Below are 14,358 nucleotides of genomic sequence, written 5' to 3' on the forward strand. Positions count from 1 at the left end.
GACACACAACTTCGGAAGAATTACACATTCATGTCGAAGCATTAACTATATTAGCACATGTTAACGTCATATGCATCCACGCACAAGTAAAGCATGGACGTAAAAATAGCAGTCGCTTTCAAAATAAACCAACGATGTTGATTTGCGTGCAGTATATTATGCTAAAATAGGCTGTTGACTAGCCTGTACTTTTCACGGACCTTACCAGGGCTGGTAGCTAGCAACATATAGCTGGAAGCTATGTCTGGGCTAGAAGCTATGTTTAATAACCGACATTTTAGTAACGTTAGATTATGTGCTTCCAGAAAAACATGTTATGGGGAACACTGGAATATGCTTTTAAAAAAATAAGGCTTTGTGCCATAGCAAAATGGCTAACATTAGAGCTACATAGCCTATTAGTTAGCATACATTTAGCCAAATAAGAACGTAACAAAATAGAACAGAACAAAGCAACAACGTCGACTTTATTTTTCCAAATAAATTAAGCTAACTCGATTACAATCAATATGCACTTTATGATATAAGGAAAATATGAGATTCAACTTACCACGTACTTCTCAGAAGAAATCCGTGTGTCTGAGATAACGTAACGGTATCCAGAATCAAAAACCCAACGGTCTTCTCAATTTAAAAAGTACAGGAGCAGCCTGTAACCCCAGCCATTTTCCATGTTCTTTTCCAATAGTGCTTTGCAAATTACAGTTCATTTCTGTATAATCAGACACATAGTTTGCATGTCCCAAAATGCACTTCTCTTTACAGTTATCTGTTGTATTTTAGTAAACACAGATGATTCCTGTAAAATATTGCTGTAAATTGGCAGAAATTTTTAACAGTGTACATAAACTGTACAGTGACATTTCTGTTGTAGGCTACAGTCCACAAAGAGTATCACATCACAGTCATGTCAACTGGAGAAGAGAGATGCTGCCTTCTGCTGGCACTAGACGGTCACTGCAGACACTAATTCATAAACAACAACTTTTATAATATAAATAAGTAGGCTACAGACTAATCTATTTACAGCTTCATTGTAACATTTACACCAAGAAGGCCTACAAGATCAGGTGAAACATGATGATGACATGACTGCAAGGTATCAGTGTCCAAATAGTACAGCCAGGGAAGTGACGAGAGACAGAAGGGCAAAAGCACGTCCTCGCGTAGCAGCCGAGCTCAGAGATCTTGGCCTTGTGCGTATGTAGGGGTGATCCTAGAACAAAATACATTCAACAAACATACTGAAATGACAGGGCAGCTATGGAGATCACCATCCTACTGTCAACGCTGTCAGCACCATAGATATACAGTACGTTTCTATCTATGAACAGCACTGTCAAAACAGTCACAAGGTATGTTGTTACCAGCTGAACTCCCTCAGACATGACTGATTAAAGCACTTCAATAGACCATTCATTCAACTCCTATTCAATGTGAATGCAGATTTACACTTTAAAAATAGAGCTTTACACCCCCTCAAAATGAATTGAAAAAATGTGTTGAAAACGACACATCATTGTGTCCAGATAGGGACAACACAGTTTGTGTTGTTTCCAACACATTGCTTTTATTATCTGTTATAACAATATGTGTCAAAAATCACACAACTTGTGTTGTTTTTTTAACACATCACTGTGTCCAGATAGGGACGGCACAGTTTGTGCTCTTTCCAACACATTCCTTTTTGTAGTTCCGCCATAATCCACCAGAGGCGTTTCGCTGAGCTCCACACAAGGGTCTGGACTCGAGGGCAATCCAAACTGGTTCCATTGATCAAAAAAAACAATCAGGAGCGCCGAAGCGAGTGTTTGATTCAAACAACAATGGCGGCACTCAGCGAGGAGTCTTGTGCTGACAATGATTCTGCTATTTCAACCGTTTTGTCGAATCTATCGAGTATTCATTCTTTAAAAGATTAACAGAGAATAGTTTTGAAGACATTTATTGGTGGCAAGGATGTTTTTACTCTTCTTCCGACAGTGTTTGGCAAGAGCTTGAAGAAGCCTAGCACGTCATTCAAGATAACAGGCAAGTGGTTTATCTAATCCCTGCTGAAAAAAACAGCAAGAAACCAGCTTAGGCTGGTAGCTGGTTTTAGCTGGTCTTTGCTGGTCTTTGCCCAAAACACAGTTCTTATTGCTGGTCTTGCTGGTGTAGCTGGTTAGGCCACCAGCTAGACATGCTGGCGTGACCATCTGAGGAAGCTGGTCGTGCTGGTGTGACCAGCCTGTCGTTTGGGATACAGCTGGTTTAAGATGGTCATGCTGGTGACCAGCCTGTCCAGCTTGACAAAGATGGTCAAGCTGGTTTTCTAGAATGACCAACATAAGCTGGCGTGGCCAGTAAAAACCAGCAATGTAGACCAGCAACACCAACTAAAATGACCAGCTTAAGGTGGTACGACAATCAAAACCAGCTGAATTACCATCATAAGCTGGGTAAACCAGCTGAAGGTGTGTTTTCGCGAGAGTTTTGCTGGTCTAGCTGGTTAACCATCATAGGGTGGTCAAATAAGCTGGTTAACAAGCTGGTCAACCAGCAAACCACCTTTAGCTGGTCAGGCTGTTTTTTTCAGCAGGGATCACATGCGAGGATGTTTTACAAGGACCCGCCTTCATAAATACATCTCCTATCGAGAAGATCCTTGTGTGAAGCAGACAGCGAACTACAGGATCTGGCGAAAGTCAGGTTAGATTGATTACCGTTGGAGGGCAGATGAGTGTCACAGAGGTGGTCAGGTTGGCCAGCTGGACTTTCTCACCATCCTGTTGAAACTACATAAGGAGTGAGGGCATTAAACGCACACCAGGTTCGCACATTAAAACATCAGACATTGACATTGTTCATGGAACTCATGATGGGTCATTCTGTCAATGATGGGCCAGCATGTGCAGTTTAAAGCAACACTAAAGCACTTTTGCTCTGTTGCACACACACTATTTGTTTATCCAGCAAATAACGATGTCTATGCGTTTGGGTATGTTCCATGATTCAATGAAACTATATATTATGACATCGAAGCAAGTCATAATAACAAGTCATTTATAGTATAGGTTATAGCCGATAGAGAGCCGCGAAGCGAATGCAGAAGTGCCGTTCACCCTGTTACGAGTTGATTTTTCGAAAATCCTTTCAGTAGTTCATTATTTAAGGTACAAAAAATTCTTTAGTGTTGCTTTAAGAGTAGTCATGTACTTGTATTAATATAATTATCATGAGTCTGAGGAACAATGTCAATGTGCGAAAGTGCCCATTTTGGCATTATTTAGACACAAGAGTTAGACCCATGGCCTGCACATCTGCAGATCCTCCCAGTCCCGGTTGATTGACAGCAACCTCTGCACAACACGCCCCATCACTCACCATGTTGTTCCACAACCCTTTGGCCATCTCCTCATGGCCTTTGACACTGAAATGGAAGCAGTCAGGAGCAAAGTAACTGAAGTCAACCGTGCCATTCTAGACGCAAAAACACAAACACAATCACAAAGAGTTTTAGACAAGGACTTAAAACATTCATTTCTAGCAGAATATATGATTCTAATAACCTGGCAAGCTGCTGTTTTTAGCACTTTGAGATTCGGTGAAAATCGTCATAATCAGCTCATTATTCAAGTTACCCGTAATTTCCCGACTATTAGCCGCAGCTTATACATTGATTTTGCAAAATTTCTTCAGCTATGAGGTTAATAAAGGGGGCAGTTAATATGGTGTTAATATGGTTTTATTTCTTTTAACTTGCATAAAATACTGTCCTGCGGCTTATACACAATACGGCTTATATGCGGGAAATTACTGTACAATAAACAAGTCTTCTCTATTTAATGTCAATATTGTTATTATTAGTGGTAAATGCATTGAATGGTAAGATTCAGACTGTGCTGGGTGCAGTGTCCTGTAGTCTCAGCAGGTGTCATGGTTAGTGCTGGTAGTCGTGAATTATGCCCTTACAGGTAATTTAGGGAGGTCCGTGCTTGAGAGGTAGGGCTGAAGAACCACTGCAAAGTCATTCTTGAAGAAGGTTGAGGAGTTGAGGAGTTCCTCTAGCTTAGTCTGTCATGAAAAACACTAAATGAATATACAAGTTTCAAGGGCCGTCTAAGACCCCATCCAAAACATTCTCAGTCCCGAAATGAGACACCTCTACAGAGCCATAGACTTCTAAACACTGAGGAGGTTCTCATCACAGAGCCATAGACTACTAAACACTGAGGAGGTTCTCATCACAGAGCCATAGACTACTGAACACTGAGGAGGTTCTCATCACAGAGCCATAGACTACTGAACACTGAGGAGGTTCTCATCACAGAGCCATAGACTAATAAACATTGAGCAGGTTCTCATCACAGAGCCATAGACTACTAAACACTGAGCAGGTTCTAACTTCTCATCATAGAGCCATAGACTACTAAACATTGAGGAGGTTCTTATCATTTGGAATTTGGAATCATCATCCATTTTGGATACATGTGATGAGAACCAATGGCCTGTGGTGAACTATAGTGAACCTCACACCTGGAATGTTGCCATACAGGTGCGTGTTTCCCAAAACATTAGTTGCTAACCTGCTAACAACTTAATTAGTTGGCAATGGGAAATTGCATTGCAACCAACAAAGTTGCTAACTTAGTAACTATGGTTTTGGGAAACGCGGCCCAGTGCGATGACATATTGTATGATGAAATATGCACAGGAACACAAATACACAGAGCAGATTAGGAACTATCACCGTACAGCAATCTAGCGCATACCTGGAACTACTATCACCGTACAGCAATCTAGCGCATACCTGGAACTATTATCACCGTACAGTACAGTAATCTAGCGCATACCTGGAACTATTATCACCGTACAGTAATCTAGCTAGCGCATACCTGGAACTATTATCACCGTACAGTACAGCAATCTAGCGCATACCTGGAACTATTATCACCGTACAGTAATCTAGCTAGCGCATACCTGGAACTATTATCACCGTACAGTACAGCAATCTAGCGCATACCTGGAACTATTATCACCGTACAGTAATCTAGCGCATACCTGGAACTATTATCACCGTACAGTACAGCAATCTAGCGCATACCTGGAACTCGCGGTTGAGTGCTACAATTTCTGTCAGGTCTGTCGAGTTCTCAGCTGGTAACGCCAAACAGGAACAGAAGACTCTGTAGGCAGACGATGAGAGGGTCTGAGAACCATTTCTCATTCACAACTAAAAACATACCTAGTGAGCACTGGGCACAGAACATCTAAAATACCATGCACATTTGTGTGTGAAGGTTTATCATGGATAACAAAATGCATTGAACGAGTTGATGATAAGAAAAGGCATGCAAAACTAAACTACACTAAGTGCAACAGTAAACTACACTAAGTGCAACAACACTAAACTACACTAAGTGCAACACTAAACTACACTAAGTGCAACACTAAACAAACAAAAAGGCATCAATAAAAAAAAAAAAAACTATCTGCCATCATTGACTTACTGTGTGTGTGGACTGGTTAGTGATATTGTGTGTGTGGACTGGTCAATGATAATTGTGTGTGTGGACTGGTCAGTGATGATTGTGTGTGTGGACTGGTGGTCAGTTATAATTGTGTGTGTGTGGACTGGTCAATGATAACTGTGTGTGTGGACTGGTCAATGATCATTGTGTGTGTGGACTGGTGTTCAGTGATAATTGTGTGTGTGTGTGTGGACTGGTCAGTGGTCAGTGATGATTGTGTGTGTGGACTGGTCAGTGATAATTGTGTGTGTGGACTGGTTAGTGATAATTGTGTGTGTGGACTGGTTAGTGATAATTGTGTGTGTGGACTGGTCAATGATAATTGTGTGTGTGTGTGTGGACTGGTTAGTGATAATTATGTGTGTGGACTGGTCAATGATAATTGTGTGTGTGTGTGGACTGGTTAGTTATAATTGTGTGTGTGTGTGTGGACTGGTTAGTGATAATTGTGTGTGTGTGTACGTCTCAACACAGATTCTGGTAAAACATCAGTCCTAGTGCTATTGGACCTTAGTGCAGCATTTGACACTGTTGACCACAATATTTTACTACACAGACTAGAACACTGGGTTGGATTTACAGGCATAGTTACCAACTGGCTCAAATCATATCTACAACAGAGGAGCTTCTTTGTTGCCATCGGCAACTGTACCTCAACACCAACGTCCTTGACCTGTGGTGTTCCCCAGGGGTCGATCTTGGGGCCACTATTATTCAACCTCTATATGCTCCCACTTGGACAAATCATCCAAAATAATTTGATTTCATATCATAGCTATGCAGATGACACACAAATCTACTTAGCTCTGTCTCCTAACGACTATGGTCCCCTTGATTCTCTGTGTCAGTGTATAGAACAAATCAACACTTGGATGTCTCAAAATTTTCTTCAGCTGAACAAAGAAAAAACTGAAGTCATTGTATTTGGTAAAAAGGAGGAAAGACTTAAGGTTGCCACTCTCCTTGACACAAAAGGATTGAAAGCAAAGGATACTGTTAAAAATCTTGGTGTATTAATCGACAGTGATCTAAATTTCAACAGCCACATGAAAATGATAACTAAATCAGCTTTTTACCACCTCAAAAATATTGCCAAACTGAGAGGGCTAATGTCAAAACATGATTTAGAAAAACTCATTCATGCATTTATCTCTAGCAGGGTTGATTACTGCAATGGACTGTTCACAGGCCTTCCTAAAAAGACTATCAAACAGCTTCAGGTGATTCAAAATGCAGCAGCTAGGGTTCTCACAAAAACAAAAAGAACTGAGCACATTACTCCAATTCTCAAATCTCTGCACTGGCTTCCAGTAAGTCACAGAATTGACTTTAAAGCACTACTGCTTGTTTATAAATCAGTAAATGGAGCAGGACCTAAATACCTATCAGACATGTTTCAGCAGTACACACCTTCTCGTCCTCTCAGGTCTCAGGAGAAAAACCTGTTAGTAAAACCCGCTGTTAGAACTAAACATGGTGAAGCAGCTTTTAGCTGCTATGCAGCTCAGCTTTGGAACCAACTTCCAGATGACATTAAAAAGGCCCCAACTGCAGCCAGTTTTAAATCTAGACTTAAGACAAAATTGTTCTCAGATGCTTTCTGCTAAATGTCTTAATTATTTCACCTTGAGTCTTTTATGCTTTCTTTATAAATCTTTATTTTTAAATGATGTTATGCTTTCCTTATAAGTTTTTATTTTGTTTTGGAAATTGAAACCTGATGTGTGTGATCCCTCAACATGCCGGAGAATTGCACTCATGGTGAGTAGTACTGGTTTGTTCCTTTTAAGTACTACGTTCTGCCCCTGGTTGGGCAAAGGGAGATTCAGATGAGTAGGGCCCCCGTTTGGGGATAGTTTTTGTTGGGTGGTAGTCAGCGTCAGGGACGGCTGAGCTATCGGCCCTGGACATTAAGGTCTCCCCAGTAAGAAAGGAAATATTGTGTGCGCACACAGATGGGCCTACGTCAACGAATCTCCAAAGAGTGGCAACAGCTCTGGGTGTTTGAGAAGGATCACTATCACTGGTTTGCTAAATTAGACTCTGGCAAAGTCTATCTGTTAAAAACAGACCTGTCTTCTTTTTATTCCACCTTATGTCTTTTATGTTAATTTTTATTCTTTATTGCTTTCTTTTTATTTTTTTTATTTTATCATTATTACTATTATTATTATTATGATTCCTCTTTGCTCATCTATGCTTTTATCTGCTATTACTGTTTGGTTTTTGTTTATGTAAAGCACATTGAATGACCTCTGTGTATGAAATGCGCTATATAAATAAACTTGACTTGACTTGACTTGTGTGGACTGGTGGTCAGTGATAATTGTGTGTGTGGACTGGTCAATGATAATTGTGTGTGTGTGTGGACTGGTTAGTGATAATTGTGTGTGTGGACTGGTCAATACTTTTGTAACTGGCAGGCCTCTGTTGGCTTCTGAACTTGTCTCAGTGGCTCCATGGTGAAGATTTGCACAACGTTCACAATCAGCCGTGGGACCTGCATTGGGAGAGATGGGGCAGAAACAAAGGCATTAGCGTCAGGCAGCATTTGTGGAGCTTACGCATCATACGGTATGACAGGACAACATCTACTTTCTGTGTGAGGCCAGGCCTTACCTCGTCCATCATCATGTGCAGAGACTGGTTGATGTTACTGATGAAGTTATCCACAGTGTAGAGTGTCTGGTGGGACGGTGACATGTGTATTAGAATGCCATATCATTGTGGATAGAAATGACTGTTCAAGTGACTGTCAGAGGTAATGGTAGCCTACTTTGTTTTTGCAGTAGTCACAAATATCATTCATTCCAATCAGCACAGTGACAAGCTTCCAGTCGTCTGTGAAGTTAATGGCCTAAACAAAAAGACAATACAGATGAAATGATTAAATGACAAACAGGCACACACAGATAAACACAGAGTAGCCATAAACACAGTGTAGCCATGCAGGGGTAAATATCTCAACAAATGTGTGGGGGAAGGTGTCCGCTGTCCACTGAGGAGTGAACACCACGTTTACGGTAATCGGTAATCGGTATACGGTATACGGTATACGGTATACGGCAGAGTAAAACAGGCTTACTGAATAGTTTTTCAAGGTGTCAATCAGGTTTCTTGCTTGTGCAGGAAAGTCACTGTGAAAAGAAAAAGACTAACTAACTATATGCAAGTGATGAAATGAGTGAGTGAATGAGCGTTAGACACTACATGCATATGTCCATAAGAAATGAGTGAGTGAATGAGCGTTAGACACTACATGTACTGTATATGTCCATAAGAAATGAGTGAGTGAATGAGCGTTAGACACTACATGTACTGTATATGTCCATAAGAAATGAGTGAGTGAATGAGCGTTAGACACTACATGCATATGTCCATAAGAAATGAGTGAGTGAATGAGCGTTAGACACTACATGTACTGTATATGTCCATAAGAAATGAGTGAGTGAATGAGCGTTAGACACTACATGTACTGTATATGTCCATAAGAAATGAGTGAGTGAATGAGCGTTAGACACTACATGTACTGTATTATGTCCATAAGAAATGAGTGAGTGAATGAGCGTTAGACACTACATGTACTGTATATGTCCATAAGAAATGAGTGAGTGAATGAGCGTTAGACACTACATGCATATGTCCATAAGAAATGAGTGAGTGAATGAGCGTTAGACACTACATGTACTGTATATGTCCATAAGCTATCATTGAGGATGTTTCCACACCACTGTCATCAATATGATCGTACTTGTGATCGTAAATCAATATTTTAATGCCACATCAGGCAATGGAATAATGTTTCCTTAACCTGCTTCATAATTTGCTAAAGGCTATCATTTTGAACAACCTGTTGATTAGTCTATGAATAAAAGCTTATCTGTTGATAAAGTCATCCATATGTGTACTGTAAATATGACAATGACATGCCTACTTAGATGACAGGAGGGACCATACTGAGTAGCCTACGCTGGTCTGTAACAGGTCAATACAAATCCCTTACCCACTGTTGGCCCCGGTAACGGCCAGGTTAAGTCCAGTCTGACTCAGCGTTGTGGGTTGGCCAGTAATACTGAACGTAGGGGAAGGGCCGGTCACATTTGGGTTAAAGAGCTTCACAATATCTGGAAGGGAGGAAGAACTTGTTCATTTTCAGCAAGCCTAACTATCGTAAACTCGTCAGTCATAAACCTTAAAGCCTTCAGGTAACAGGTGTGTCCTCTGACAGAGCAAGTTTGACTTGCCCCCTCCTACACAGGCTGTGCAATACACAGCATCGCTATTCTATAGCTCTGATGCAACGTGACCGTTCATTTAAACTTCACAACGAGTTCAGTGAATTAATTATACAAGAGTGATGCAGCAACTTCATATTGTAGGTGTTCAATTCACAGAAAACACAATAGACGGTTTCATCTGCCTTCCTGATAGAGAAGACATCAACATCCCAACTTACTTGCAAGGGTGATAACATCGTCATATGTCCCCTGTCCTCCGATGCTATACAGAAAACATCACAAAAAACATTTTAAAAAAAGAGAATCCGATTAACATTCAATCAATATCCTTTTGTCAGATTAATTAATTTCACATATAATGTCAAAGGTAGTCACTGCTTCCATCTTTGTTAGTGTCCTCATATCATATAGGATCCTGCGGTTATGCTATACGCTAGGACCTGATTTCATGTGACAGAATGGGCTGATTTAAAAACAGCGAGGTGAAATTGATTACATTAAATAAAGTCTACAAATAACGATTTTAATTTCAGAAAAGGCACTTTAAAGTTACTCTACCTCCATGAAAGTTGCCGATATTCAATGGGCACTTCCGCAATGCTGGATGCATTGGCTGCAACACCAGTCTGAGATACAAAAAACAGAATACAGAAATTAATAAATGCCCTCTCTCTCTCTCTCTCTCTCTCTCTCTCTCTCACACACACACACACACACACACACACACACACACACACACACACACACACACATACACACACACACACACACACACACACATTTAACTTGCGTCTACAGTACAGAGTCTAGTTCTACTCACTGTCAGTGAGTCCCCCAGTGCTGCAATGACCTTGATATCTGCGGCTTTCACCAACTCAACTGAAACACAAACAAAACCTTTCAAGGAAACGCCATCCACTGCTCCACTGAGCCGAAGATGAGGAACCTGACCATCTGAGACTAACGTGCTCATTTAGCACAGCAGTGGCAGCCATCTGAGCCTGGGGCAGAAACGTGGGAAGTGGCTGCTGGACACTGACCTGATGTGGGTACAGAGGACGAGGGGCTCACACTGACCTGATGTGGGTACAGAGGACGAGGGGCTCACACTGACCTGATGTGGGTACAGAGGACGAGGGGCTGATGTGGACACTGACCTGATGTGGGTACAGAGGACGAGGGGCTGATGTGGACACTGACCTGATGTGGGTACAGAGGACGAGGGGCTGATGTGGACACTGACCTGATGTGGGTACAGAGGACGAGGGGCTGATGTGGACACTGACCTGATGTGGGTACGGAGGATGAGGGGCTCACACTGACCTGATGTGGGTACAGAGGACGAGGGGCTGATGTGGACACTGACCTGATGTGGGTACAGAGGACGAGGGGCTCACACTGACCTGATGTGGGGCAGAAACGTGGGAAGTGGCTGGTGGGCACTGACCTGATGTGGGCACAGAGGACGAGGGGCTCATGTCGGCACACTGGAAAGCACGCTGATGATTGACGCCACTAGCTCTGATTGTGTGTGGGTCCACCTACAGGAGACAGGAAAACAGAAGCACACTAAGCATGAAGAGCATGTATGATTTTAGTCTCGTTTCACTATGTCTTCCCACCCAAACAGAATCTGCGTCAGTCAGCTGATGACATGATGCCCTTGGGCTCTTACTTTTTAAGAGACAATAGCAGACTATTAGGACTAAACGCCAGTGAATGTGGACATTCCAGTTTTGTTGTGGCGTTTTGTTCTGCACACAATTACACCCATGGGTGTCTTCCTATGGTTTATTGTAAATGTAGTTTTTTAAATAATCCTTCCTGTTGCTAGTATTGTTTGCCTCAACATTTAAGATGAGCATGAACAGATCTTTGCAGTTGAGAGAACCATCATTCAACAATAACAAACAAAAAACACAGATGAATAAGTCATAGTAAAATTGCAGGTGTTATTATTTTTTATTATTATTTATATTGATTAAGTATTTGTTTTCCCATTTGTGTTGATTTACCTGTTTTATTGATTGCTTTTGTATATTTTAGTTCCCCCAAAAGGACTAACTGGACCTAAAGATATAATTGGACTCTGGGCAAATGCCCTACCTGTTTTTATGACCATCAATTATATCCATTGTCCATATCGTTTGAACATAGTGCGGTTGACGTCATCCTATATGTGGGTCATAGTGTAGGTGTGTTTAAGGTTTGTTTAAGGTGAATGTGCAACAATAGCCGAGTCAACCTTTCATTTCTGAAGAAGGAACTAAGGTGTGATGGAAGATGGTTATCAGCCATGAATGTGGATATTCCAGTATTTGCACAGGTCCACATGTAGAAATTATACGTGCACTCGTCACCTGTCATGTATTTGGACACTATGCAGGCAACTAACACCATGAAAAGATCCAGTCCATAATCCAATTATATCTTTAGGTCCAGTTAAATAATGATAATAAAAAATAATAAAACACCTGCAATTTTACTATGACTTATTCATCTGTGTTTTTTGTTTGTTATTGTTGAATGATGGTTCTCTCAACTGCAAAGATCTGTTCCAGAATCAAAAACCCAACGGTCTTCTCAATTCAAAAAGTACAGGAACAGCCTGTAACACCGGCCATTTTCCATGTTCTTTTCCAACAATGCTTTGCAAATTACAGTTCATCTCTGTATAGTTTGCATGTCCCAAAATGCACTTCTCTTTACAGTTATCTGTTGTATTTTAGTAAACACAGATGGTTCCTGTACAATATTGCTGTAAATGTGCAGAACATTTTAACAGTGTACCTACGACAATGGTGGAGATATACATTAAATACTTTTTTTTTTATCTGACCGCAGTCAGAAAAATCCCCAAAGACAGAACAGCAGACATCATATCTCATATGCTTATATTTATTCTCTATTTTTATTATTCACCTTTATCTCTTCTATAAATATTGAACTTTTAAGCTTTGCACAAAAAAATCCTATGTATTGTACTGTCTGGTGTGTGCACAAGATGGCAAATCAAATCTCTTGATTCTTGATAGTTCAACACAGCTTTCCAAGTTACATTCACATTCAGGTTCAAGGAAGATACTGTATGCCTTTCACCAGCCTCTAAACAGGACAGTCAACAAGCCACAGAGGACACTGTACTCTACCAATGTGTACAAGCCGTAACAGAGCTTGAGTCACTCAACAGCTGGCATGATCCACAGTAGTCATGGGGTGATTGGCAGTTCAGGCTGCGTTTAAATACTTGCTAATACTCTTCAAGCCTGGAAGGCATTCCTTCCCACTTGACCTGAAACTTCACGTCTTATTTGACTGACCTTTCTTAAGTCCTCCTCACTGAGGTTTCTCACAGCCTCTTCAAAATTCTTCAGCCAGTTGTTTGCTGGGGGAACATTCATTATAACAATAACATGATATGAAGGAAGGATGATAAGGTGTTTAAGATTATATTTACACAACACATGTAATGCAAATGTCAGCACTTTTGTAATACAGTGGAGCTGTATTCTTCCATTGCCTCTCACTCCGTTGCTCACTCACCTTGAACACATCGGGAGGTCATCATGAAGACCGCACAGAAAACAAAGAGGACCCTCATGACTGCATAAGAGTATGTCCAGTTGCACTGCTGGTCTGTTTATAAGACACCTGACGAGTGTCAGAGGTAACAGGTGTGTCCTCTGACAGAGCAAGTTTGACTTGACCCCTCCTACACAGGCTGTGCAATACACAGCATCGCTATTCTATAGCTCTGATGCAACGTGACCGTTCATTTAAACTTCACAACGAGTTCAGTGAATTAATTATACAAGAACAACTTCATATTGTAGGTGTTCAATTCACAGAAAAGAACTGTAGGAAATTGAACCAATGAATAAATGACGGGTAAGGCCCGTGGCATGAGCGCGCGTCTGCGTTTAAATGACGGGTAAAGCCCGTGGCATGGGCGCGCGTCTGCGTTTAAATGACGGGTAAAGCCCGTGGCATGGGCGCGCGTCTGCGTTTAAATGACGGGTAAAGCCCGTGGCATGGGCGCGCGTCTGCGCTTCGTGACATTTGCGCTCGTGGAAGACGTGCGTCATCTTCACCGCAGACATGCTGCATACTCCAGAGGCTACTGAAGTTCAAGATAGATAGAAATCATTTGGAAAAACATCAAACATGCACAGTCTACGCATCACTTTGACGTGCGGTCTTAAATTTCTCGAGACACAAAACACGCCACACGCCGTAGAAATGACGCAATTCTCGTCATACGCTCACCTGTGCCACAGGACGCAGCAGGCTTAAAGGTCTGTGAACGTGATCTCCTCCAAATCAACCTGACAAAGGAGGAACGTTGGGTTGCTTGGGGCATGCAACCTCACCTCACTCTGTAACCTAGACTGGGTAAACCGCCGATTGGATTTCGCTCTGCAGTTCAGGCTGGAAACCTGCACATTTATCTCTCCTGCTTCCTGTCCACGTTTGGAACCAATCACAAACTAGCTTATCCACCAGGCGCACCCGGATTGTTGGTCTGATTGGACCAAATGCGTATGGAATCATTCAAACTATGTCCATTGATCATAGGCTCCTCTAGATCAGTGGGAACGAGCCTGAGG

At 41.6% G+C, this 14,358-nt stretch overlaps 1 protein-coding gene across 1 annotated transcript; it reads right to left on the reverse strand.

The window, feature by feature from the left end:
* Positions 1 to 821: 821 nt before the first annotated feature.
* LOC134067030 (phospholipase B1, membrane-associated-like) lies at positions 822 to 13,405 on the reverse strand. The gene is made up of 16 exons (XM_062522056.1): positions 13,295 to 13,405; positions 13,072 to 13,136; positions 11,199 to 11,292; positions 10,572 to 10,630; positions 10,310 to 10,377; positions 9,970 to 10,013; positions 9,517 to 9,637; positions 8,599 to 8,650; positions 8,290 to 8,370; positions 8,133 to 8,198; positions 7,922 to 8,013; positions 5,087 to 5,168; positions 3,955 to 4,056; positions 3,367 to 3,462; positions 2,706 to 2,777; positions 822 to 1,216 (listed from the first exon to the last, which is right to left on the reverse strand). Exons 1-16 carry the CDS (start codon positions 13,350 to 13,352, stop codon positions 1,103 to 1,105), a joined length of 1,266 nt encoding a protein of 421 aa, XP_062378040.1. The 5' UTR covers positions 13,353 to 13,405; the 3' UTR covers positions 822 to 1,102.
* Positions 13,406 to 14,358: the final 953 nt, after the last annotated feature.

The sequence above is a fragment of the Sardina pilchardus genome, chromosome 20 (genome assembly GCF_963854185.1).
Source record: "Sardina pilchardus chromosome 20, fSarPil1.1, whole genome shotgun sequence".
In the NCBI taxonomy this organism is placed as follows: Eukaryota; Metazoa; Chordata; class Actinopteri; order Clupeiformes; family Clupeidae; genus Sardina; species Sardina pilchardus.

What these genes read in the sequence shown, in the direction of transcription:
- LOC134067030 (XM_062522056.1), bottom strand. Translation starts at nt 13,352, where the DNA reads ATGAGGGTCCTCTTTGTTTTCTGTGCGGTCTTCATGATGACCTCCCGA. An exon ending in GTCCTCTGTGCCCACATCAG is followed by an intron (nt 10,631 to 11,198) that starts GTCAGTGCCCAC and finishes TTTGTGTTTCAG; the next exon opens with TTGAGTTGGTGAAAGCCGCA. An exon ending in GTTACCGGGGCCAACAGTGG is followed by an intron (nt 8,651 to 9,516) that starts GTAAGGGATTTG and finishes TTCTTTTCACAG; the next exon opens with TGACTTTCCTGCACAAGCAA.